Source organism: Astyanax mexicanus, chromosome 2 (genome assembly GCF_023375975.1).
Source record: "Astyanax mexicanus isolate ESR-SI-001 chromosome 2, AstMex3_surface, whole genome shotgun sequence".
Classification (NCBI taxonomy): domain Eukaryota; kingdom Metazoa; phylum Chordata; class Actinopteri; order Characiformes; family Acestrorhamphidae; genus Astyanax; species Astyanax mexicanus.
The window spans coordinates 25089397-25112319 of NC_064409.1; the positions used below are offsets into that span (position 1 = coordinate 25089397).

General features: G+C 39.1%; 2 protein-coding genes across 12 annotated transcripts in view; both read left to right on the top strand.

Annotated features, from left to right (window-relative positions):
- Positions 1-22564, top strand: part of ppp1r12a (protein phosphatase 1, regulatory subunit 12A) — a 103447-nt gene extending 80883 nt beyond the window's left edge. For 4 of the 11 annotated variants that reach the window (XM_022671490.2, XM_022671488.2, XM_022671484.2 and 1 more), the window contains 12 exons: positions 1626-1716; positions 1837-2019; positions 2654-2834; positions 3008-3132; positions 3998-4063; positions 7809-7825; positions 7956-8082; positions 8400-8504; positions 9375-9422; positions 14498-14548; positions 15587-15758; positions 19715-19801. In XM_022671490.2, coding sequence (XP_022527211.1) covers positions 1626-1716; positions 1837-2019; positions 2654-2834; positions 3008-3132; positions 3998-4063; positions 7809-7825; positions 7956-8082; positions 8400-8504; positions 9375-9422; positions 14498-14548; positions 15587-15712 — 1120 coding nt within the window. In that variant the 3' untranslated portion in view covers positions 15713-15758; positions 19715-19801. Of the gene's footprint in view, positions 1-1625; positions 1717-1836; positions 2020-2653; positions 2835-3007; positions 3133-3997; positions 4064-7808; positions 7826-7955; positions 8083-8399; positions 8505-9374; positions 9423-12015; positions 12053-14497; positions 14549-15586; positions 15759-19714 lie in introns of those variants that run through there. The other 7 variants (XM_022671491.2, XM_049473913.1, XM_022671489.2 and 4 more) reach the window with 5 other exon arrangements.
- Positions 1-22923, top strand: part of rps16 (ribosomal protein S16) — a 1145183-nt gene that overhangs the window by 120680 nt on the left and 1001580 nt on the right. The window lies entirely within an intron of this gene.

The following is a 22923-nucleotide window of genomic DNA, read 5'->3' on the forward strand; positions in this document are numbered from 1 at the left end:
ACATTTTCTATATTTAATATAATAAATAATAATATTAAATTGTTCAGCCCTAGTTCTGCACATAGACCCAGACTGTGTGTATTTGTGAATGAACTGTGTTCTGTTCTGTTCTGGGTTCTGTGAGGTTCTTCTGACTGGCTGTAAGTTCAGCAGTTCTGGGGAGTGTAAAGTGTGTGTATTTTGACGTGGAACACCTGGAGCAGAAGCTCGTATCTCCTTATAAGGTCTGAATCAGCTGGTTCTGCTGTAACCTGGCCCGACCCGCGCCGTAATCAGCTCCAGACACCGGGCTGTATTTTTAGTAACGCTCTATACTGGCGCGTGATTGGCTGGCTGCCGTGCGTCTGTATATTCTTCTATCTGTGTTGGTGGATATGAAGCATACACAGGCGATTCATTCTGGCTTTTATTTTATTATACAATATGAATTATACACCATTTATCAGCTCTGCTGTACATCAGCTGCTTTTATGATGAGTGTGGGTTTATAAATGTGGAGCCTCAGTTTTTTATTTTTAGTTTTTACATCAAAATATTGCCTGCAGAGCCGTAGCTGTAGAGTGAGACGTACTGTTTAGAGATAGGAACACACTTTAAAAACACATCTAGACTGCAGCCAGCTGTTTTATCCTAAAATGACACCGGCCATACAAATCAGCTCAGTTTTTACAAGTAAAATGTACATTTTAATTAAGATTTGTTTTAATATTATCCACTTGATCAAAACAAGTATATAATTTAAAATATTGGTAACACTTTACAAGAAGGTACATCAATTAACAGTAATTAACAGTAATAAACATTTGTTAAATGGTTAAGTAATATCTTAACTAATTATTAATTGACAGTAGCTAAAGCCCTATCTGGACGGGATTAGTTTCTCAGAGGGACGTCCGTGAAAAATGTTTCACACTTCCACTTAGTGATAAAACTATTACATGCGGACTGCTATTGAAAAAACAGGAGGACCAGGGAGTTTTTAGGCTTTCTCAGTCACATGACATCACGTTCAGTAGCTCCTCCATTTCCACCTGCTGTTGTGTAAAAGTGTATTTATGGTGCGTGACGGTGGACAAATAGCTATTTTATTAAACGTGAGGTGATGAAGCTCAGAGATGCGTGTCCAAAGCACCACAGAGTTTAGCCAAAAACTGCGGGTAATTCAGCCTGTAATTTTCTCAGAGGACGTCTGATAAAAACACATACATGGTCGTTCCAGACAGGAGTAAAATCACAGAGGACCCCCCCCCATAAAAGAGAAAATTAACCCAGATTTTAACCCCTATGCCATCTGGATAGGGCTTAAGACATTATTAAACATTACTACATTTTAATGATCAAGATTATTATCAAATATTATTAAAATTGGGACATTAGCTAATCAAGTGGTGTCTGAACATATGTTAATCATTTATTTGTGAAACTTTGTGCTAAGTACTGTTAATGTACTTTTATTGCAAAGTGTTGCCATATTATTTTTAAACAATTAAAATAATTTAATATTTAACTTAGTTTAACTTGAATGCCTTAACATTTCATTAAAGTATAATAAAAAAAGCTAATTTCTATGATCTCTGTTGTAATTCAGACTAGAAAAAAATTAAATCGTGATTGTGTGTTTGTAGATCGTACCTGACCCCGGTGCGAGATGAAGAGTCGGAGTCTCAGAGGAAAGCTCGGTCCCGTCAGGCCCGGCAGTCCAGAAGATCCACTCAGGTGAGTTCTGTAGGGTGCCAGCTGGTCCTGGATCAGCCCTGCATGTCCTAAAGGGCAGTGTCCACACTCACAGGTATTCAGCATCTCCTGTATCTGACCCTTTCACCTGTTCTCCTGCAGGGTGTGACCCTGACTGACCTCCAGGAGGCGGAGAAGACGATTGGCCGCAGTCGCCCCATGCGGACCAGAGAGGAGGAGAAGCAGGACAAAGAGAAACAGGATAAGGAGAAGCAGGAGGCTGAGGCCAAGGATACCGAGACCAAGGAGGACGATTACAGGTCTCGCTATCGCCCGCTAGAGGAGGTGAGGAGAGTCATGTGATTATCATAGTTTGTGAAAAGCACTGTAATATTTTTCCTTATATGTGTATGTCTTCTAATTACTTAATATCCATTTTTCAGCAATTTATACAGGACAGATATTCATTGTATTTTTGGGTTTTGTATTTGTTTGAATATTTTATGTATGACATTTTAAAACTATTAAATAAAAATGGGTAGAGAATGTTCTGAGATTCTAACTGCCTTTAGTGATGTCACAGTTTTACACAAGCATACACATGTATTAACTCTTCCCTCTCCTCCTCACTTTTCTGCCATATCTACACACACACACACACACACATACGGACACAGCACACGTGTACACTACACTCTCACACTATCTTATGCATACATAAAGTCACACATACATTTCCTTACACACAACCCCATACAAATACTCACACACTTTGTATCATGCAAACATACATGAGTGTACGAACTCATATGCACATAAACATATTCAAACAGGTTTTTGGACACTTCTGCCTTACTCTGATATACTTTTAGGTCATTTTGAGAACATGTTTTTTCCTAAAACACATCTCTGTAATTAAACTGAACAATTAGGCACCCCTTGTACCTGTAGTTATTTATGTGTGTGTTTGTGTTTGCAGCGCTACCGGACTTCTTCCCTGAGCTCTTCCTCCACCACAACAGCCTCCACACTGCCCTCCTCCTCCAGCAGCTCCTCGTCCCTCTACACCACCTCCTCCTCCTTACTCAACCGGCCCAACAGCCTGAGCGGCATCAGCTCTGCCTACAGCCGCTCTAGCTCCGCCCGCGACGCAGAGAAAGGTACAGTGAAAACTGTAAAGTAAAGAATTAATTTACCTACAAACAGTGTGAAGTGATGGGATAGAAAGTCTTACTAAGTGTCTGTGTGTGTGTGTGTGTGTGTGTTTGTGTGTGTGTGTGTGTGTGTGTGTGTGTGTGTGTGTGTGTGTGTGTGTGTGTGTGTGTGTGTGTAGCAGAAGCTGATAAGAGAGAGGCGGAGAAGGACGCGGAGGATAAGGGTCAGCCTCGTTCCATACGGGATCGCCGACGACCGAGAGAAAAACGGCGCTCCACAGGAGTCTCTTTCTGGCCCCAGGATGTAAGACATACACACAAACACATTCACACACACACACACACATAAGGTACCAGTTAAAAGTTTAGACACACCTCTTCCCATTCAATGCGATTTCTTTCTTTTTATGATTTTTTTTTTACATTGTGAATTTAATATTGAAAAGCCATGTGGAATTATTTTATAAATAAATAAAAAAAAGAATGTTTTATACTTTAGATTCTTCTATTAGCCACATTTATCTTTGAGGACAGCTCTGCACACTCTTGGTATTTAAATCTCCGTGTTTGCGTGAGGTAGAGTCACCTGGGACAGTTTTCAGAGCATCTTGAAGGAGTTTCTGGAGGTGCTGAACAATAGTTGCTGCCTTTCCTTTACGCTGTGAAGCTCCAGATCATCCCAAATCACATCAAATCACCATCTCAGTTGATCAGGTTTAAATCAGAGGATTGTTTACTACGTAATTCTGTGTGTCCCTTAATTGTTTTCATGTTTTTAATAATAATCTAAAAAGTATAACAAAAACATTGAATGAGGTGTATCCAAACTTTTGAGTGGTGCTGTAATTATGTACACTTATATGCGCACACTCAAAAATGTAACTTCATCTCAGAATAGTTAAAGCATTTTTTAATATAATGTCTGTATGTGATTCACGCTATACACCCACAATACTGTGCAGGGGGCACAGATTAGGATACTAACTCTATACTGCCCCCTGGTGGAAAGCAGCATTCACACGTCTCACAGTTCTTTAATATAAGATTATATGTAACGATCGAAAAGCTCACGCACATCATGAATCCTTATTTACTAACATACAGCCCATGTTCCTATGTGATTTTAGAGCAGAGCATAATCCTGTATCTGCTCTGTTTATTTATTACAGAGTGATGAGAACGATCCGGAACAGCAGTCCGACTCCGAGGAGGGAAGCACTAAAGGAGACATTCAGGTAATCTCACTGTGACATCACACACACACACACCTTAACCTGTCCACCCTTTCAGCCCCATCAGTCCCAGCTGGATTGATTGATATTTTAATTATGACTCAGGTCAGGTGTTCAATATTTATCAGTGCTCAAATAGAATGCAGTTATTTGAGTAGCTGGACTGTGATTGCAAACGTAAACGTTAAAAAAAGGAATGTAAAATATAAAAAACATATATTAAAGTATTTCTGGATAAGGGAGCTATCTAAAAAAAGTAATCAATTCGAGAATACGTTTTATGTGGATAGGAATAAAAGGAAAACTGTTTCGTGCTTGAATAAAGGAATCTCCAGGGATCCACCATAGAATTGTCAGTTATAAATTCGGATACAACCTGTGACATCGAGAAAGTAGTTAATGTACGGGGATACGAATGATCCGGGGGAGGGTCCATGTTCCCATTATCAAAATAAAGTATTTAAATATCTACATTTATATTAGTCACCTACATATTTAAGCCACCAGCATGCTGTTAGTCAAGGAGTGAATGTGGGCCACACTACTCTTTATCTGTATATCAGCTGGATTGGTCATTGCTTCTGATCTGGTTTAAAGGAAAATTAATGAAAACAGGTTCAGTTCAGCACCACTGTTTGTTTTATTTTCTGAGATTTTTCTTCTTTGTCCTTTACCTTGTATAGTCAGACAGCAGCAGGGTGTATCTCTGATTTGGCCTTGTTTGGCTAAACACACACAATGATTGTTCTGGCCCGTTGCACTGGCTCAGTTGTGAGTCTTCCTGTGATTGTGTTTGTATGATTTTTATAACTCAGGAAATAAAAATCAATAAAAAGGGCTTTATTATTATAAAACTCTCACTAATTCTATGTGAAAGTTCTGCTGCAATTCTGGGTAGTGACCATAACACTGCTTCAGTTTTGCCACCTGGGAAACGCTGTGGGCAATCAGTATATACAAATGAATGGAATAGATGCTTAAAATAGATATATTATGTTTTAAACCAAATTTAGTTTATACCAGTGTGAGGCACCTACATCATTACACAACATTAAATCTATACAGTACTGTATAGAAGGCATTATATAGTTTTTTTTTATGTTTCGATGATATTGATATTCTTTACAGCAGGTTTGCCATATTCATTTGATTAGCTGCACCACATGCAGTAATAAAGCAGTAACTTTAGTATGTCAAATTGGGGGCGTGTCTTAGGCTACGTTTTAATAAAATATCCATATTTAACGGAAACAGTATGATATGCCAAGATATCAATATTTTCTTCCACCCCTAATCATAACAGCACCCTTTACTACCTGAAGGGAGGAAGAGCATTTATAGATGGGCACTCATTATGGCACTTCATCATAATATTCTGATCAAGAGGCACATCACAATTTATAGGGAGAAGGGGCACTTTAATGGCAGTCCATCACTTTTTTCCCCCCACAGGGCAGACAGTATGGCTCTTTATATATCTTCTGTCTCTCTAGGGGGTACTTTAGTGACACTTCTATCATGGAGGCTCTTCTATTAGAGGAGGTAGTCCCCTCCACACTCCCCTTGAGTCCACAAGTGCCTCCAAGAAAAGCAATGAACAGCCATACAGTATGAACATTTTTTACTTCTCTTCTTGGATTGCAGGTTCTTGCACTCCATTAATCCGTATCTGGGCGTTCCACAGAGCCTGTACTGATCCGAATATATAATCTCAGGTTCCGGAACAGACTTGATCAATTAATCCTGATTTAGGGGAATAGTTGGATCACGTGTGACTGTTCTCTGGTCAGCAGTGGAGGCTTCTGGTAGGAGCTAAAGCTGGTAAGCGCTGGAGTGAGTCAGCAATGAAAAAGATAAGGGCGACCAACCTTTAGCTAAGAAAGAGAGTAAGAGGATCAGACCGGCCCGGATCCGGTCCGGACACGGTGGGATGGACAGAGGTAGGGAGAAGGAGAGAAAGAAGGAAAGAGAGAGAGAGGAGGAGGAGGAGGTGAAAGAGAGGAAGAGGGAGAGACTGGCGGTGAGTCTGGATGAGAGGAAACTGTTTTATTAATCTTAGTTATATCCTCTTACGCTACGTTAATTTGTAGAGTTTAATTATACACGTTTAAAAGTGGTGTAAGTAAATTCAATTATAATACTGATAATGAAAGTGAGTGAAAGCTGTGGTGCTTTTACACTTGCTCATATTTATAAATGTGTGTGTCTGTATGATCAGTCAAGCTGACAACATTGAAAATGAGTGTAGAATCAAGGTGGTGGTCATGGTGAAAATGTTATGTTAAATAAGCTTAAGTGCAAAGGGAAAACTTTGCTTCCCTGAAGCATAAGCAGATTTACTATATGATTAGATATTGAGTTGCTACCTCAATAATATATAACAGTATTTGAGTTTGGTCTTTAATCACATTTGAGATAAAAAAAAATAAAGAAGAAAAAAAAGAAGTAATAAATGTGAAATGTGTAGAATGAGCATTAATTATGCTATCTGGTGGCTATTGGTTTGATTTATTTGTGTCCTTGTCATCACATAGTGGAGTTATCTCTGTAAGGTTGGCCTCCCACTTTTGGTTGCTGGTGCTGTCCTGCAGTTCTCAGCTGGTCCAGTGCTGTTCTTCAGGGACGTAGTGAGCGCTCAGAGCGTTATCAGTGCTATTCGGGAACTGGGTGGGTTAGGAAGTGAGCTATTATCTCGCCCGGCAGGAGAGAGAGGGTGGGAGACGTACACAGACAGAGGGAGACAAAGAGGAAGGAGCAGTGTTTGAACTATTTTCAGTGGGTGGAGTAAGGATGGGTGGAGTTACTGAGCTATCTTCGGATTGTTTGTGTAACCTGGTGTTTGAATAAGGCTGCATTTCCAAATACGTATTTGAGCTGTTTAGTCAAATGCACAGCTGAAATATACACTAAAATATATATTTTATATCATATTTTACTGTTTGCCATTATTTTATTATTATTTTTTTTATTATTATTAGTTATATTATAATGTTTAATAGTTATATACTTAGTATACTGTTCATTTTTAGACTAATAAATACAAACATGACATAATTTAATGTGTTAAAAAAGCTACATTTTCTGGTGAGTAAAGTGAAATAGATTTAGAACATGTTGATTTTTAGGGGAAATTAAGTTCAAATTACAATGCAATTAGCGGTTACTGCGTTCCAAGCATTAACACTTTTGAAGCCAGGAAAGCACCAATGATACTTGGCTAGCTCTTATTGGGAGTTGTAGATTTAACTACCTCCACCATGTTTGGAGGCTGTGCTTTATTCTGAGAGGCTCTCACGGTGGAGGTAGTTTCATCTACAACTTACCATGTTTGGAAGCTGTACTTTAGCCTGGCTAGCTCTAACAGTGGTTTGTGGAAGAAACTACCTTCACCATGTTTGGAAGCTTTACTCTAGCCTGGCTAGTTCTTACAGTGGTTTGTGGAAGAAACTACCTTCACCATGTTTAGAAGCTGTACTCTGTCCTTTCTAGATATCACTGTGAGTTGTAGATAAAACTACCTCCACCATGTTTGGAAGCTGTGCTTTATTCTGAGTAGCTCTCTCGGTAGAGGTAGTTTCATCTTCAACTCACCATGTTAAGAAGTTATACTTTATCCTGGCTAGCTCCTACAGTGGTTTGTGGAAGAAACTACCTTTACCATATTTAGAAGCTGTACTTTAGCCTGGCTAGATCACTGTGAGTCAAAGTGCTTTGTTCTAACCACAGACTTTGTTTTCTTTTTCCACAGAGTGACAGACTGTCCAGGTATGGGTTAATCTTTTCTCCTTTTTATGAATAGGTTAATTAATTAATGTATATTATTGTCTGGTTTTGTAAATCAGTGACCGTTTAAATTTAAATTGTTTCCTTTTTTCCCCACTTTATTCCTATTCAGAAACGATGCTCTGTCCTCTAGCACGTCCTCTACTGATCGCTATGAGCACCTGGACAGCCGCAGCTACAGAGAGGGCCGCCGGCCGTACTCACGACTGGACAGAGACGATAGCACTGATTATAAGAAGGTGCAGAAATGTCTTATTTTATCTCTAATAATAACAGTATTAATGATAAATTAATATTATGTCCATGACTGATTCACTCTGCCATATTCTATTAGTTTAGTCTATTAGAAGTATTCCCCTTTTAAATTGTATATAATATAAAGTGTTAAAGTAGTAGTTAAACATTCTCCATTATCTATAAAAAAAAAAAAAAGAATTATTAATTAAAATATTGATTAAACATGTAGTGCTTTGACAACTAAGATGTAACTTGACAAGGCTCATACTTGACTCAGTTTGGTGTATAATTAATACATGTAATATGTGTATATGTGCAGCTTTATGAACAGGTTCTAGCTGAAAACGAGAAGCTGAAGGCTCAGTTACGTGATACGGATCTGGAACTGGCGGGTCTGAAGCTACAGCTGGAGAAGGCCACCCAGGTAAACTCCTTAAACTGGGCATGCTCAGAACTGCTCTCCACCTGTCAATCATTGTCAGACTCCACGCTTCAGTAATAACAGTGGAGGAAAAACTAATATTAAAGTTTTTGCTGCAAGCAGCATTGGCTAGAACTTAGCGATATGATGCGTACCATGATACAGGGGCTCCAATTCAGTATATCCTAATATATTGCAATACTGTGAACAGGATGTATATTGCTATTGTTTCAGAGCAAAATAGTGAAATCTAACAGTGGTATTTGAGAGTACAACGTTGCGATCTAGTGGGTGGAGTTTAAACACTACACACTAAATGCACCACTTCTGACACCAATCTATACATCTAAACTAATCATTAAAATCAACACTTTTTTAATTGATAAAGTATTGCAAAACATACAATTGTGATATGATACAGTATTTTCGTACACCACTAATATAAATATTATCGCTCACAAACTGCCAATGCTGTTCAATGTAAAAGCACATGCTGAAATGTTATTAATACCTACTTAACCATTTTGGATATTGGCGTCTGTCAAGACAAGTAGTGATCCAGGATTTCCCTCAGTTCAGTTTCTGAATCTGCTCTATAAGGCCAACACACCAGAGATCAGTAATATAAACTAATTTATGAAATGAAATGGTGTCTATTCAGTTATGCTCCATTTTAAAGTCCTCTAAATATAAAGTGTTTACAGTTTAGTGCATATTTATGTGATGTATATTTCAACGTGGTTTAAATATAGACATTTCTTCTTTTTTCTTATAAACAAATTATATTTTATGACCTTTTTTAGATGCAAATTTGTAAAAGTTCTGTTTTGCGATGCATTGATTTGTGTGTGTGTGTGTGTGTGTGTGTTGCAGAGACAGGAACGCTTTGCTGATAGGTCACAGCTGGAGATGGAGAAAAGGGTAAAGATGTTTGTTACACATTCATACACAACATTCATGAAAAAGGGGAAATCCACCAATATCTTTTTTCAATTTTCTCGTTCAGAGTGGGGGTTTGAGATGAGCTCGTTCAGAGTGGGGGTTTGAGCAGACAATTTCAAAATATTGGTGGATTTTCCTTTTAACTGTTTAGTAATTTAAATAATCTGTTAGTAATATTAATGGAAATAAACATTTGTAACAATCATTATAAGCTGGCTGGTAGTATAAATATATGGATAAGTGATTGTACATCATGATGGGGCATAATGTCCATAAAAAGCATTTGTGGATCATAAATCAATAACCCAGTGCTGTTTCTGATCAGTGCATCTTATCACTGCTGAGGAACCACAGGAAAATAGAACATGTAGTGTTTGGTAGCACTACTGGATGTGTAAACCCAGAACAATACCAACCCAACCTATCAAAAAGTGATGCTGATGTTTGGTGTAGAGAGTGATTTTGGTGTAGAGAGTGATGGTGTTGTATAGTGTAGAGAGTGATTGTGGTGGTGTTTGGTGTAGAGAGTGACAGCGGTGGTGTTTGGTGTAGAGAGTGATGATGGTGGTATTTGGTATAGACAGTGATGGTGGTTGGTGTAGAGAGTGATGGTGGTGGTGTTTAGTGTAGAGAGTGATGGTGGTGGTGTTTAGTGTAGAGAGTGATGATAGTGGTGTTTGGTATAGACAGTGATGGTGGTTGGTGTAGAGAGTGATGGTGGTGGTGTTTAGTGTAGAGAGTGATGGTGGTGGTGTTTAGTCTAGAGAGTGATTGTGGTGGTGTTTAGTGTAGAGAGCAATGATGTTTAGTGTTGTGAGTGATTGTGGTGTTTGGTGTACAGAGTGATTGTGGTGGTGTTTAGTGCAGAGAGTGATGGTGATGGTGTTTGGTGTAGAGAGTGATTGTGGTGGTGTTTAGTGTAGAGAGTGATGGTGGTGTTTAGTGTAGAGAGTGATGGTGGTGTTTGGTGTAGAGAGTGATGGTGTTTGGTGTAGAGAGTGATGGTGGTGTTTGGTGTAGAGAGTGATGGTTGTGTTTGGTGTAGAGAGTGATGGTGGTGTTTAGTGTAGAGAGTGATGGTGGTGTTTAGTGTAGAGAGTGATGGTGGTGTTTGGTGTAGAGAGTGATGGTTGTGTTTGGTGTAGAGAGTGATGGTTGTGTTTGGTGTAGAGAGTGATGGTGGTGTTTAGTGTAGAGAGTAATGGTGTTTAATGTAGAGAATGATGGTGGTGGTGTTTGGTGTAGAGAGTAATTGTGGTTGGAAGTAAACAGTGAGGAAAATAAGTATTTGATCACCCTGCAACTTTGCAAGTTCTCCCACTTATAAATCATGGAGGGGTCTGAAATTTTCTACGTAGCTGCATGTCCACTGTGAGAGACATAATCTAAAAAAAATCTGTAAATCACAATGTATTTTTTTTTTTATAGTTTATATGTGTTATTTCTGCAAATAAGTATTTGAACACCTGTGAAAATCAGTGTTAATATTTGGTACAGTAGCCTTTCATTACAAAGATTTTCTATAGGGTTTAGGTCTTTTCTTAGGTCTGGCTAGGACACTTCAGAACCTTTATATGCTTCTTATGGAGCCACTCCTTGGTTATCCTGGCTGTGTGCTTTGGGTCATTGTCATGTTGGAAGACCTATCTTCAATGCTCTGACTAAGGGAAGGAGGTTGTTTCCCAAAATCTTGCAATACATGGCCCCGGTCATCCTTTCCTTAATACAGTGCAGTCGTCCTGTCCCATGTGCTGAAAAACACCCCCAAAGCATGATACTTCCACCCCCATGCTTCACGGTAAGGATGGTGTTTTTGGGATGGTACTCATAATTTTCACAAGTGGAATTATTCTGACAACAGAATTTTCTCCATTAACTCTGGATCATCCAAATGGTCATGGGTAAACTTAAGACGGTTCTTATTTAAGCAGGAGAACCTTCCATGCCGTGCATGACTTTAAACTATGACCTCTTAGTTTATTACCCACGGTAACCTTGGAAACAGTGGTGGCAGCTCCTTTCAGGTGTAGTTCTGAGCTGATTCCTCACCTTTCTTAGGATTATTGATTCGCCACAAGGTGAGATCTTGCATGGAGCCCCAGTTCGAGGGAGATTGACAGCCATGTTGAGCTTCTTCTGTTTTCTAACAATTCGAGTGGAGTGGAGGTGGACTTTTTAGAGGTGGACTTAACAGGTTTTTGAGGGCCAGAAGTTTTGCAGTTTAGCAGGTGTTCAAATACTTATTTGCAGCAGTAAGACACAAATAAATAATTTTACAAAATCATACATTGTGATTTCCGGATTTATAATGTCTCTCACAGTGGACATGCACCTAAGATAAAAATTTTAGACCCCTCCAGGGTGCAAAGTCGCAGGGTGTTCAAATAGTTATTTTCCTCACTGTATATAGAAGGTTGGGTTGGTGTTTTCTGGGTTCAGTGTTAATCTGTGGAGATCTTCAGCAGTGTATGAAGATGATTAATTGATGTAGATGAAGGTACTGCACTGTCCTGTACGTGTCCTGTAATAACTTGTCAGCCCGTAACTCCTGCCCACTGGTTTATGTCTGAAGGTTGCTGGCAGGCCTCAGTACATGCTGGGTGCTATGGGTAAAGTTCTAAAAGAGTTTATAGAGTCGTACGATTCTGCTGTTGGCTGAATCACATGCCTGTCATGGCCAGAGGGGTGGGACCAACCCCATTAGCCAATCACAACAGCCCTTTATCACCTGTGTGTGTGTGTGTGTGTGTTTAATTCAACGTGTGGTCACCTTTCGGTCCAGCAGTAGTTGGTGTGTGTGTGTTTGTAGAATAGAAATACTGTATTTTCTCTGTTTAAATTGTTTGAGGTTCTGCATGTGCTTCATTTCATCTGGTTGTTTGAGTTTTATGTGCATGACTTGCTTTTTGGAGAGTTCTGTCACAACCTGGCATACACATCCCTCTGCTTAAAAATGGCTAATAAAAGCTAATATGCACAAAAAGTGTTTTATAACGCTGTTCATAGCAGTGTTACACCTCAGACCCCTAACATAAAGCGCTAGTTCTTTTGTGTTCAGGGGTGAGTATTTTCAGCCTGTAGCCTACTGCTAACCCCGGCTAGCACTGCTGGAGCAGCATTAGCATTAGCTGCTAGCCGCACTAAGTTTAGCTCTTTCACTGTTCATAGGGGAGTATACCGAACTGTATCGCTGTTGGGTGGCATTAACTGCTAGCGGTTAGCTGCTAATGCCTTAGCTTTAGTTGAAATCAGGAATTCTAAGCTTACTGTAAATAAACGAAAGCCACACAGCGGCAAAACCTGCTAAAGGAAAACATGGCGACACCCCTGTTCCTTACTAGTGTCGCCTTACTTAATGCGCCTTATAATCGGGTGCACCTTATGTATAAAAATATACCAGGAAATAGACATTTATTGATAGTGCGCCTTATAATAGTGTGAAAAATACTGTAATTGAATAAGCAATCAATTTCTTATCAGTTTGCAATTTTACTATAGATGTGGCTCATATTGAACCACATACTACTCTGCTATGCTGAGGCCGTAGATCAAGAAGCCATGGAAACTAAGGAATTTTGACAGGAAAAAAGATTTCAGTAAATATTTGAGGTTGGAATATTGGAGGAGTTTTAGAAAGTTACACACAGGGCTCAGTCTGACATCAGTCATTCACTTGGAGATTTTGATTCCTTGTTACGAACTAAAGTACAGGTATTAATCTCAGTTATTAACACTGAACATATATTAAACATATAAACAATATACATGAACTTGTAGGAATATTTCTTCAATTATTCCATTTGCTATTCTTTTTGTAACACCTTAAAATCTTATTTATTTGGTCAAACCAAAGTTTGACTTAACTTTCATAGTTACTGCCATCTGAAGGTAATAAGTAAGCAGGGCTGTTTCAAATGACGTTATTCATGGAATCTTTTTTTTTTTTTTTGACATTTGTCAACATTATTATAATAAATGTCCCCCAAATATTGTTTTGATTTTATTTAGACAGTCCTGCTACACATCACCTGCAGGTGGCAGTAGCTATAAAAGCCTTTTGCCTGTCAGTATGACCTAAAAGAATTGTACTAGTGTTAATCCTTTAACGTGTGTTCAGTGTTAATTATTGTCATTAATAGCTGTATTTTTCATTTCCATTTAGGATTGTGAATATCAGATTAAACTAAATAATTATGGGAAACATAATGAATCACGTGGATCCCAGTGTAAACTGGGATGAATATGGGGCTGCTCACAGTAACATCCCACTAATGTGTGATGCGTATCAAAGGACACCTTACCCCCCGTCTCTTTCCCGCACCTCCGTCCCGTGGTGTTCCCCGTTCCCAGCGTTACCTAAGCGTTCCAGATAGTGCTGAATAAGCTTTTGTTCTGTAACATGAGACTTCCCTCCATCACTCACCCCTCCCCCTGTAATGGGCACAGTCTGCCAACTAGGGCACTAAAACCTCACCCAGTGCCCATCAGCCATCATACCATCATACAACTCTGTCTCACCACCAGCGTGGGTTTATTCCACCCTGTTTGTTTGTTTGTATATTTGTTTTAGGCTCTTCTTAAAGCACTTAGCTGTAACCTTTCCCACAAGCCAGCTCCAGTTCTTCACTTCACTTTACTTCACTTCACTGTGTGTGTTCGTGTTTGTGTCTGTGTCTGTGTGTCTGTCTCTGTTTGTCTGTGTGTGTCGGTCTGTGTGTGTCGGTCGGTCTGTGTGTGTCTGTCTGTGTGTGTCTGTCTGTCTGTGTCTGTGTGTCTGTCTGTCTGTTTGTCTGTGTGTGTCTGTCTGTGTCTGCCTGCCTGCCTGCCTGCCTGCCTGCCTGCCTGTCTGTCTGTCTGTCTGCCTGCCTGCCTGCCTGTGTGTGTGTTCGTGTGTGTGTTCGTGTGTGTGTTCGTGTGTGTGTTCGTGTGTGTGTTCGTGTGTGTGTTCGTGTGTGTGTTCGTGTGTGTGTTCGTGTGTGTGTGCGTTCCGTGTGTGTGTGTGTGTGAGAGAACAGCCTTGTCACTAATTGATGTGTTCCTGTGTGTGTCTACAGGAAAGAAGAGCTCTAGAAAGGAAGATATCTGAGATGGAGGAGGAGCTTAAGGTTCGTGAACACTCCCACACATACACTTTATGTATTTTTACTAGTGTAAACGGTGCCCCGGACCAAAATCTTGTCCGACCAAAGGTTGGTCGTGATCAGGTAATCCAGAGTCAGGTTTGTTTGCACTGTAAAACACCTTGATTAATCAGACCAATTACAAAAGTTTAGTCAAGCTATCATCACCCATTAAACAATAGAGGAAGAAGTGCCGAGATCCGACTCCTCTTGCCGTGCAGGTGGTGCATCCTGCAGCAGTGTGGGTACAACAGTTTATCATGCTGGTAATTCCTGTATCTACTGTAACTATTATGTTTTTAATAGGTGATGATAGTTTGACTCAACCTTCTGTAACTGGTCTGATTTAATCAAAAAGTGTTTCACAGTGCAAACGAACCGCACCCTGAATCAGCTGACCCAGACAGAGTACACCTTTGGTCACATTCTGGCAGGGAGGCAGAATTCAGCACAACACCTGGAAAGGCAACTCGCTGAATAGACATCATGCTACCGTCTGATACACATCCTTTTTCAAACCAATCAGTGTGAAGCACAGGGAGACTCTGGCCATTATGGGTGATGACAACAAGGCTGTATTAAACTTGTTTAGGTGTGTGTGAGTGTGTGTTTATTCTGGATCACTGGTCAGTCTTCTCTCTTCAAGCCTTTTTTGTGTTTTTGGTGCTACTTTTATTATTCTCCTCTTTCCAGTTTTTTCACTGTTTGATCTTAATCCTTTCCTCTGCCTTTACTGCACTCTTTTACCTCTCCCTCGCTTTCTTTCTATCTTCTACACTTTTATTACTACTACTACAACAAATCCCTTTTTCCTTTTTTATTCCTCCTTTTCTCATTTTTTTATTTTCTTTTCTTTTTTCTTTATTTTTCCATTTTGCTCTTTTTTTCCCCTTTATATTTTTCTTTCTTTTTTTCCCCTCTTCTTTTTCTTTTTCTGTTTTCTCTTTCATCCGCTTTCTCTGGCCTCTCTTTTTTCTCTCTATTTTCCTCCTGTGTTTTCTCTCTCTGTTTCTCTCTCTGTAGAGTCTGCCTGAGGTACAGCGGGTGCGTTGTCTGCGAGGGTATAATGAGCGATTGCAGGCGGAGAACCGGGCTCTGGCTCGGGCGCTCTACAGCCTGTCTCTGACTCCGCCCTCCGCCGACCTCTAAAACCTCCCCCCACCCACACGCACACCCCAGCCCCGCCTCCACACAGGCAGGTGCCAGCCCCCGCCCGCTGTGACTCCGCCCCCTTCTGAGTTCCCCTGCATTTGTTAAGGGGGGGCATTTTTTACCCTTTTATTATTTTATTTACAGTACAGTTGTTACTGACCAACACCCCCAAATATATACATAATTAAAGAAACAAAGTTTGGAATCATTTTATTCAAAGTATAACACTTTGTTCTGTAAATGTTTACACAGAGACATAATATTAACAGTTATATAGTAAATTAATTTTTTGTACAGTATTTGTTTTATTACAAAACAATACTACAAGAGAATTCTTACAGGTTACTAGGGCTGCAACGATTAGTCAATATAATCGGCATTGTCGATTATTTAAATTTGTCGACTACAAATTTCATTGTCGACTAATCGTTTATTTGTAATAGTACATTTCACAAAGCACATTACACAAAGTTTTGGAGACAGAACCACAATAGGAGATGTAAATGTAAATGTCTCACTCAAACAGTTTACACTCAATATAATCTGTCTCTAAAAGTGCCCAAACTCAACAGATTACATATTTAGTCACTAAATATCAAACATCCAGACATTTAAATCTCATGTTCTGCTGTTTCTATCGTTTTTAGAGTTGGCATAAATAATATTTGACTTATCGAGAAAATACTCATCAGATTAGTCGACTACCAAAATAATCATTAGTTGCAGCCCTGCAGGCTATTAATAATTGCTTACAGGTTGCTTACTTAATAATGCTGTCTCTATATTAATCAATTAATACATCTACTAAAAGTTAACAAAAAAAGGATAATAACATTTAGACATACGTTCAAATAATTGTTATAATAACCACTGTAGTGTCATAAATTGGAGTTTAACTTATTATGCAATAATTATAACGGTGTAAAATAAATATACTGGCTACATTTTGAGTTGTATTAATTTTTAGAATCCCTTGCGTCTTATAAATGATCAAATTTTAACAGTTTAACAGTTGAGCATAACTATATATATATATATATATATATATATATATATATATATATATATATACACACATACACACACACACAAAACACACATGCGCACACACACTTAGATACTTCCTAATGTTCTCTTCTTATTGAGTTTTATTAATTAGATTGTTTAATTTATCATTTTTAAATATTTTCTTATAAGCAGTTGCAAACTTTTGAATATCAGTGTGATGTATGTATTAAATAATCAGATGAGTATATGTAGTATATAGTGTTGAAATACAAATTGAGAGAGAGAGAATGAGAATTGTGCAGTAAATAAAAGCTGAGCTGATATCAGGTGTGGTGTTGATGAGTAATGAACTGTACTGTTGTTGGGTCTGATTTTGCTCGTGGTTTTGGTTTGTGCCGACGGTCCGGTGGTTCCCAACTCCGTTTGGACTGGACCGGCTTCCTGCATGACCTGCCTGGCAGGGCGATTTGGTCTGAACTCCTGGGTTTTGAAGAGCCGCTGTTTGATTTTTGGATCTGGTTCTGGTTTTGCTGTGTCTGTCCTGCCTGAGGTGGAACCGAGCTGCATGGCTTCAGCATTGTTCTAATAAACAAACTGGCATTGGCAGCATTTTTAAAACATTATTAAAGCGATACTTTGATTAGTTCCACCTTTTCTGCCTATAATTCACACCACCTTTCTTTATGTCTCCACTTTATTCCCACATTTATTTAATTCAGTCCTCCAATTGCCACCTTTTTAAAGTCCCACTTTTAATTCCTATCTTTCTCCAAATGTATTTGGACGGCTTCGATACTTTAATCTAAAGATTTGCTTTGCTAGTTTTACACTGGAGCTACAAGGCTTACATTGGTTATCAGCCCCTCCAATTAGGCCTAACAAAAACCTATAAGCTTTCTGTACCCCAGCTCATCCCATCCAATAATATTTTCACGGAGCTCCATCATTCCAGAGAGCCGCTCAGTACTGGGGTTTTATACCCCTCTAGCCCACACCTGGCATTAGGCATGATGCCAGCAGGTTTATGTTTATTTAGCTTCTCCAGAGAGTCCTATTCTATTGGCAGTACTTCTCTAGAAGGGGTGTACAGAGACCTTTGAACATGTAGTATATGTACTGATCTTCTGTGTAGCTCGTAAGCACTGCTGCTCTCCTGCTGGATGCTTTTGGTGTTCTCTGGCTGCGGTTCGGAGCGTACTTGTGTTTTTATGAAGCGTTTTATTGATTTTTCCAGTCTACAATATCTTCATAGTGCTCCCACTGGGACGGATCTGGTCGGATGTGGTGTGATTACAGTACTGGTCTGTAATTGGGAACACTGATTTCTTTTTTATTATTATTATTATGACAGGGCTTGAGTTTCTGCAGGCTGGTAAAAAGAGCTCTTAGGGGGTTTAAATAAGCCACATCAGCCCACTCACGCTTTACACTAGATTTCCATTTCTATATTACACAATGCACTGATATTGCAGTGTTCAAAAGTACTTGGACACCTGCTTCTCCAGTGTTTTATCTAAAAGCAAGCATATTAATCAAGACTTAGCTTTGTCTTTGCTGCAGGTACAACTTTTTACTTACACTTTCCTACACTTTTTCTTGATTGGGTGCCCGCTAAAGTTCCCCTTCTGTTAATACATGATGAGCCTCTAGATCAAGAAATTTTGATAATTTTGAGTTTCTAAAAGAGTGCCATCTGAGTGCCCTCCTGCCCTTCCACTACTAAGAGTGTCACTATGAAGTCCTTTCTATTCCACCCTCTACTAGATACTGTTCTAAACGGTGCCCTTTCCAGTAGAGTAAATGCCTTCAAAATACTAAAACAGTAAAACCATCTCTTTATTTCTCTTTATTTCTGCTACACAGAAAACATTTGTGTTCGACATTAAAAGAGACAAGCCTCCAAGGTTTATAAACTGATGAGATAAAGACTAACCTTTATCAATGTGATGGAAAGGCTAATGGCTCCCTGATTGGACAATAATAGGGACCCAAAACAAGCTGCCAAAACTACAATGGAGTTCATCACGGGCAAAAAATTGGAAGGTTTTACACTGACCTAGTCAATCTCCAGACTTAAACCATGTAGTGCACAAAAAAGGAATTCAGATGTTTAGTGATGGTAGTGGGTCACAGACATGATGCAGATTTGCAAGATTTGCAGACTTATTTATTTTAATCTTAATCTTAAATTGATCTGTTTTAATACTTTAGGTCATAAGAAAATGGGTGGGTTCAGACAGAAGGTGCTATCCGCTGAACTGTGTATTAGATCCAGATGTAAATACCTGGAAATAAAAGCTGAAATGTGGATCATCACAGTCATATTAATTTGTGGATCGTCCTCTCATTCTTTTTTAATGGCAAACTCAAAAGTTTTCAATCTACAGCAGAAATAAATGGATAGACCTCATTGTTACAATACTTTTTGAATGGGGAATCTATGTGGTACTGTATATGGTTAATGTATAATGGTTCTCCTGCAGGTGAGTGAACATGATAAAGTGCTGGTTGGGTATCTGCTCCTCTAATGGAGAAGTGCCAACAGAGGATTAAATGTGAACAGAAGCCCTATAGGTGCATTTTACAATTTTTAAACGCATTTATTCCATATATTCATGTTTTCAGTTTTAGGCACGCCACCTCATGTAGTACAGTAGGGTCCATTTTATTTTGTCTGCCACTGAACATTGCTGTGAGGAGGATTTGATTGTATCCAATGCTGTGTTCTATTACATCACTATTTGGCAACTGTGCTTATGACTGGACTATGTGAATCTACTGTGTGTGTGTTTTAATTATGTAAAATAGTTTGAACTAAATTGAGCTACATGAATTTTTTTTTTAAATGTTAGTCCTTTGCAAATGTCTGTGCACCCATTTAAATAATGCATATTGTTCTGAGTGAGTAATACAAATCCACTACACAAAACTTAATCAAATTGACTTCATTTCCTATCTAATTTTTCTCTCTTTTTTTCTTGTATCTTTCAGACGCTACCAGACTTGAAAGCCGACAACCAGAGACTGAAGGACGAGAACGGCGCTTTGATCCGAGTCATTAGCAAGCTTTCCAAATAGAACAGCTCCCCTCCCCCTCCCCACAGTGGCAGAGTCTGGTATTGCACCCCCCCCCCACCCCCAACACTAGAATATTAATTACAACAGACATCAGCGACGAGATTGGCTCCTTCTCCTCCCCGGTCACTGTACCCCTCCTCCTCCTCTCGCTCTCTTGCTCTTTATTTCTTGATTTCATTTATCTCTATCCCTGTTTCATCCGCCATCCACGTTTCATCACCCCTACCTGCTCTTCAGTGCTCGCAGTTTACATTTACCCCACTGAACGAGAGACACACCAACGGCACGGATGGACAGGAGGACAGTCAGACGAACAGATGGACGAATGGACAGACAGAAAGAAAAAAAGAAAGCCTCCAGAACTGTTTAACCAGTAAAGCCTTAGCAAACATACAAATAAACACATATAATCAAACACTCTGCCATCACAGAAGAGCTCTGGTCTATCATCAATTTATTCTACACCTGCTTTTATCATTTGTGCCACCTCAAGCATCCCTTCTATTATTATTATTATTATTATTATTGCTAATATTCTTATTATTGTTATTATAATTATCATTGCTAATTTTGCAATTCCGTGTTTATATTTGCATAGAAACACAATGCATCTCTCTTTTTTCCCCCGTTTTTCTGTCTGTATCGTTCTTTCACACTTTAACGGTATCAGCAAACACTTCTACCTAAAGTCAACGCAAACTCTGCGTACAAAGAAATCTACGCAAGTTATTCCACCAAAACACTAGTTGGCCTCGAAGGTGGAAATGCAATGCTCGGCTGAGGAATCACGGGTGTTGCGGTCTGCGTAACCATGAAAGATTGTTACATTGAGGATGTGTGCATTAGGTTACAGCACAGCTACAGTGCAGATTCAATGCATAAGCTCCTTTTCCCCCATCCAAATCTACAGGCACTGTTGTTTAGCAGCGGGCTCCCCAACATCCATTGTGATGCTCTGCACTTACACAGCAAAATGTGGAAAGTTGGGAATACACTGCTAAGTGAATCCATTACAGGCGCTATGGTCCATGGATGGTCCTTGTGCTTGAGGCCCCACCCCTTTCCAACAGTGGGTGGCAATGTTTTCCAATAGCGAGTATCCCAGCATTCATAGCACCGCTCTGCAGTTAAACTGCAAAGACAGGGCATACTATGCTGAGCCGACCAGTCACGGTTGCTGTAGACTGCATCAGCACAATGCGTAGCTGCATTTCTGGGGATGTTCACGTCAGGCTGCAGTGTAGCTATATTGTAGATTTGGCGTAGAAGTATAAATTTGGCTCAACTCGAAGCCCCACCCTCTTTCTCCTCCCCCGACTCGGTGGCACTGTTTTCCAGCAGTCGTCAGCATCGGCTCGCGCACACACTTGCACACTTTCACTTGGACACACTCTCTTAACTGGACACGCACACACCTGCACACATTTACACCTGGACACACCCCCTACTCCTCCCATCCTCCTACCTTTTCCTCCCCCCACCCCCGACTCTGGACTCTTCAGGTGGAATCGATCCTAAGCTTTCACTGAATGTGCAATACGTGTCTTTATTATTATAATTATTATAATTACGTAATAAAATAATGCTTTAAAAGGAAAAAAAAAAGTCCATCACACGTAGAGAACGCTCACTTCCTCTTCCTCCTCAATCATTCCTCCTCCTCTTCCTCCTCCTCCTCCTCTTTGAGTTTGTAGTGTAGTAGATGGTTTATATTCCTCACGTTGTTGTTTTTAGCAGGTACTGAGTGAAGCTGTATATACCTGTATGTATTGTTTGAGACAAGCACATGGCATGCGTTGATGCTTTTCTGTCTGTTACTGTTGAAATATTACCTACTCCGGAGGACGGGTTGAGACGAGAAACAAGAACAAAGTGTGTTTTAACTGTTTTCTTCTTCTTTTATAGTTGGAAAAAGAAAAATAAAACACAAAAATATAAAGCTGCAGTTAAACAGTAGAGCCTCCCCGCCTGCAGGGGGCGGTGGCGTGCGGCAGGTGTTCGCTCGGAGCGCAGATTCTTTCAACTACTTTTAAAGAAACAAAAAATATTCACGGTAATTGTGATATAAGAATAATATAATTCTTCACGACTTTTCACACGCGTTGTGTTTCTGTAACTTTTACCGAAAACGAGTGCTGTTTGTTTTTTTTGCCCCTTTCCCCTTCCTTCTTTTTTTGTTATGCTGTTAGCGTTAGCTGAGGTGCCGTCACTGAGGATATATGCTTAAGTATCTCTTACCCAGTCCCTTCTTTTCTCCTTAGTTTTTCTTTTATTTTCTTTTTGTTCCTGTTATTATTCTAATTATAATTATTATTATATAATTATTATTTTGGTTTAGTTTTTTTCTTTTTACGTTGTCTACATGCACTGTCGATGATGCCATGCCAGGAGTCTCTCTCTGTCCTTTTTTTTTTTTTCTTTTTTCGTTTTTAGCGAACTTTTTGGGTTTTTGTTTTTTTTTTGCCACCGTTGTTTGCCGAGTGAAGAGCGAGTTTTATGCATTTCAGTGGCCTTTTAAAAATACTGTAGTTGAGAGAGGAAGCAGATATTAAAAAAAGTCGCTGTTGTTGGTCTATTATTGTTTTGGTTTAGGTTTTAAATTCTTTATTTTTTTCGGTTTTATGTCCATTATTATTATTTTTTCCCTTTTTAAATTTCCCATCCTATTGTAAAATAGACGTGTGGCTTCCTACATGCAAGCTGTGCTGTGACTACCAACCACTGAGAGTTCATTAAAATAAAGTTGTACATTGTAAAAATCCATTTTTCTGAGTCTTTGAGTTTTATTTTATTATAATGCTTTTCTATTTATATATTTTCTTAACCCCATAACAGTGAGGTTATTCTTTATTTAAAGACGTGTGTAATAATCATTTAAAGAGTATGGAATTACGTTATCATATATATAGACCACTTTAAAATAATCAGTTTCTCTGATTTTATTATTTATATGTATATATTTTAGTAAAATTAACATTGTGGTTTTATTCAAACCTTAAATAATGCAACAAAACCAAATTGATATTTGTTTATTGACGACAACGCTAATGTTTTAAGAGTTTAGAAATTAATATCTAGTGGAATTACCTTTATGCATCAGGCATAATTCTTTCACATAGATA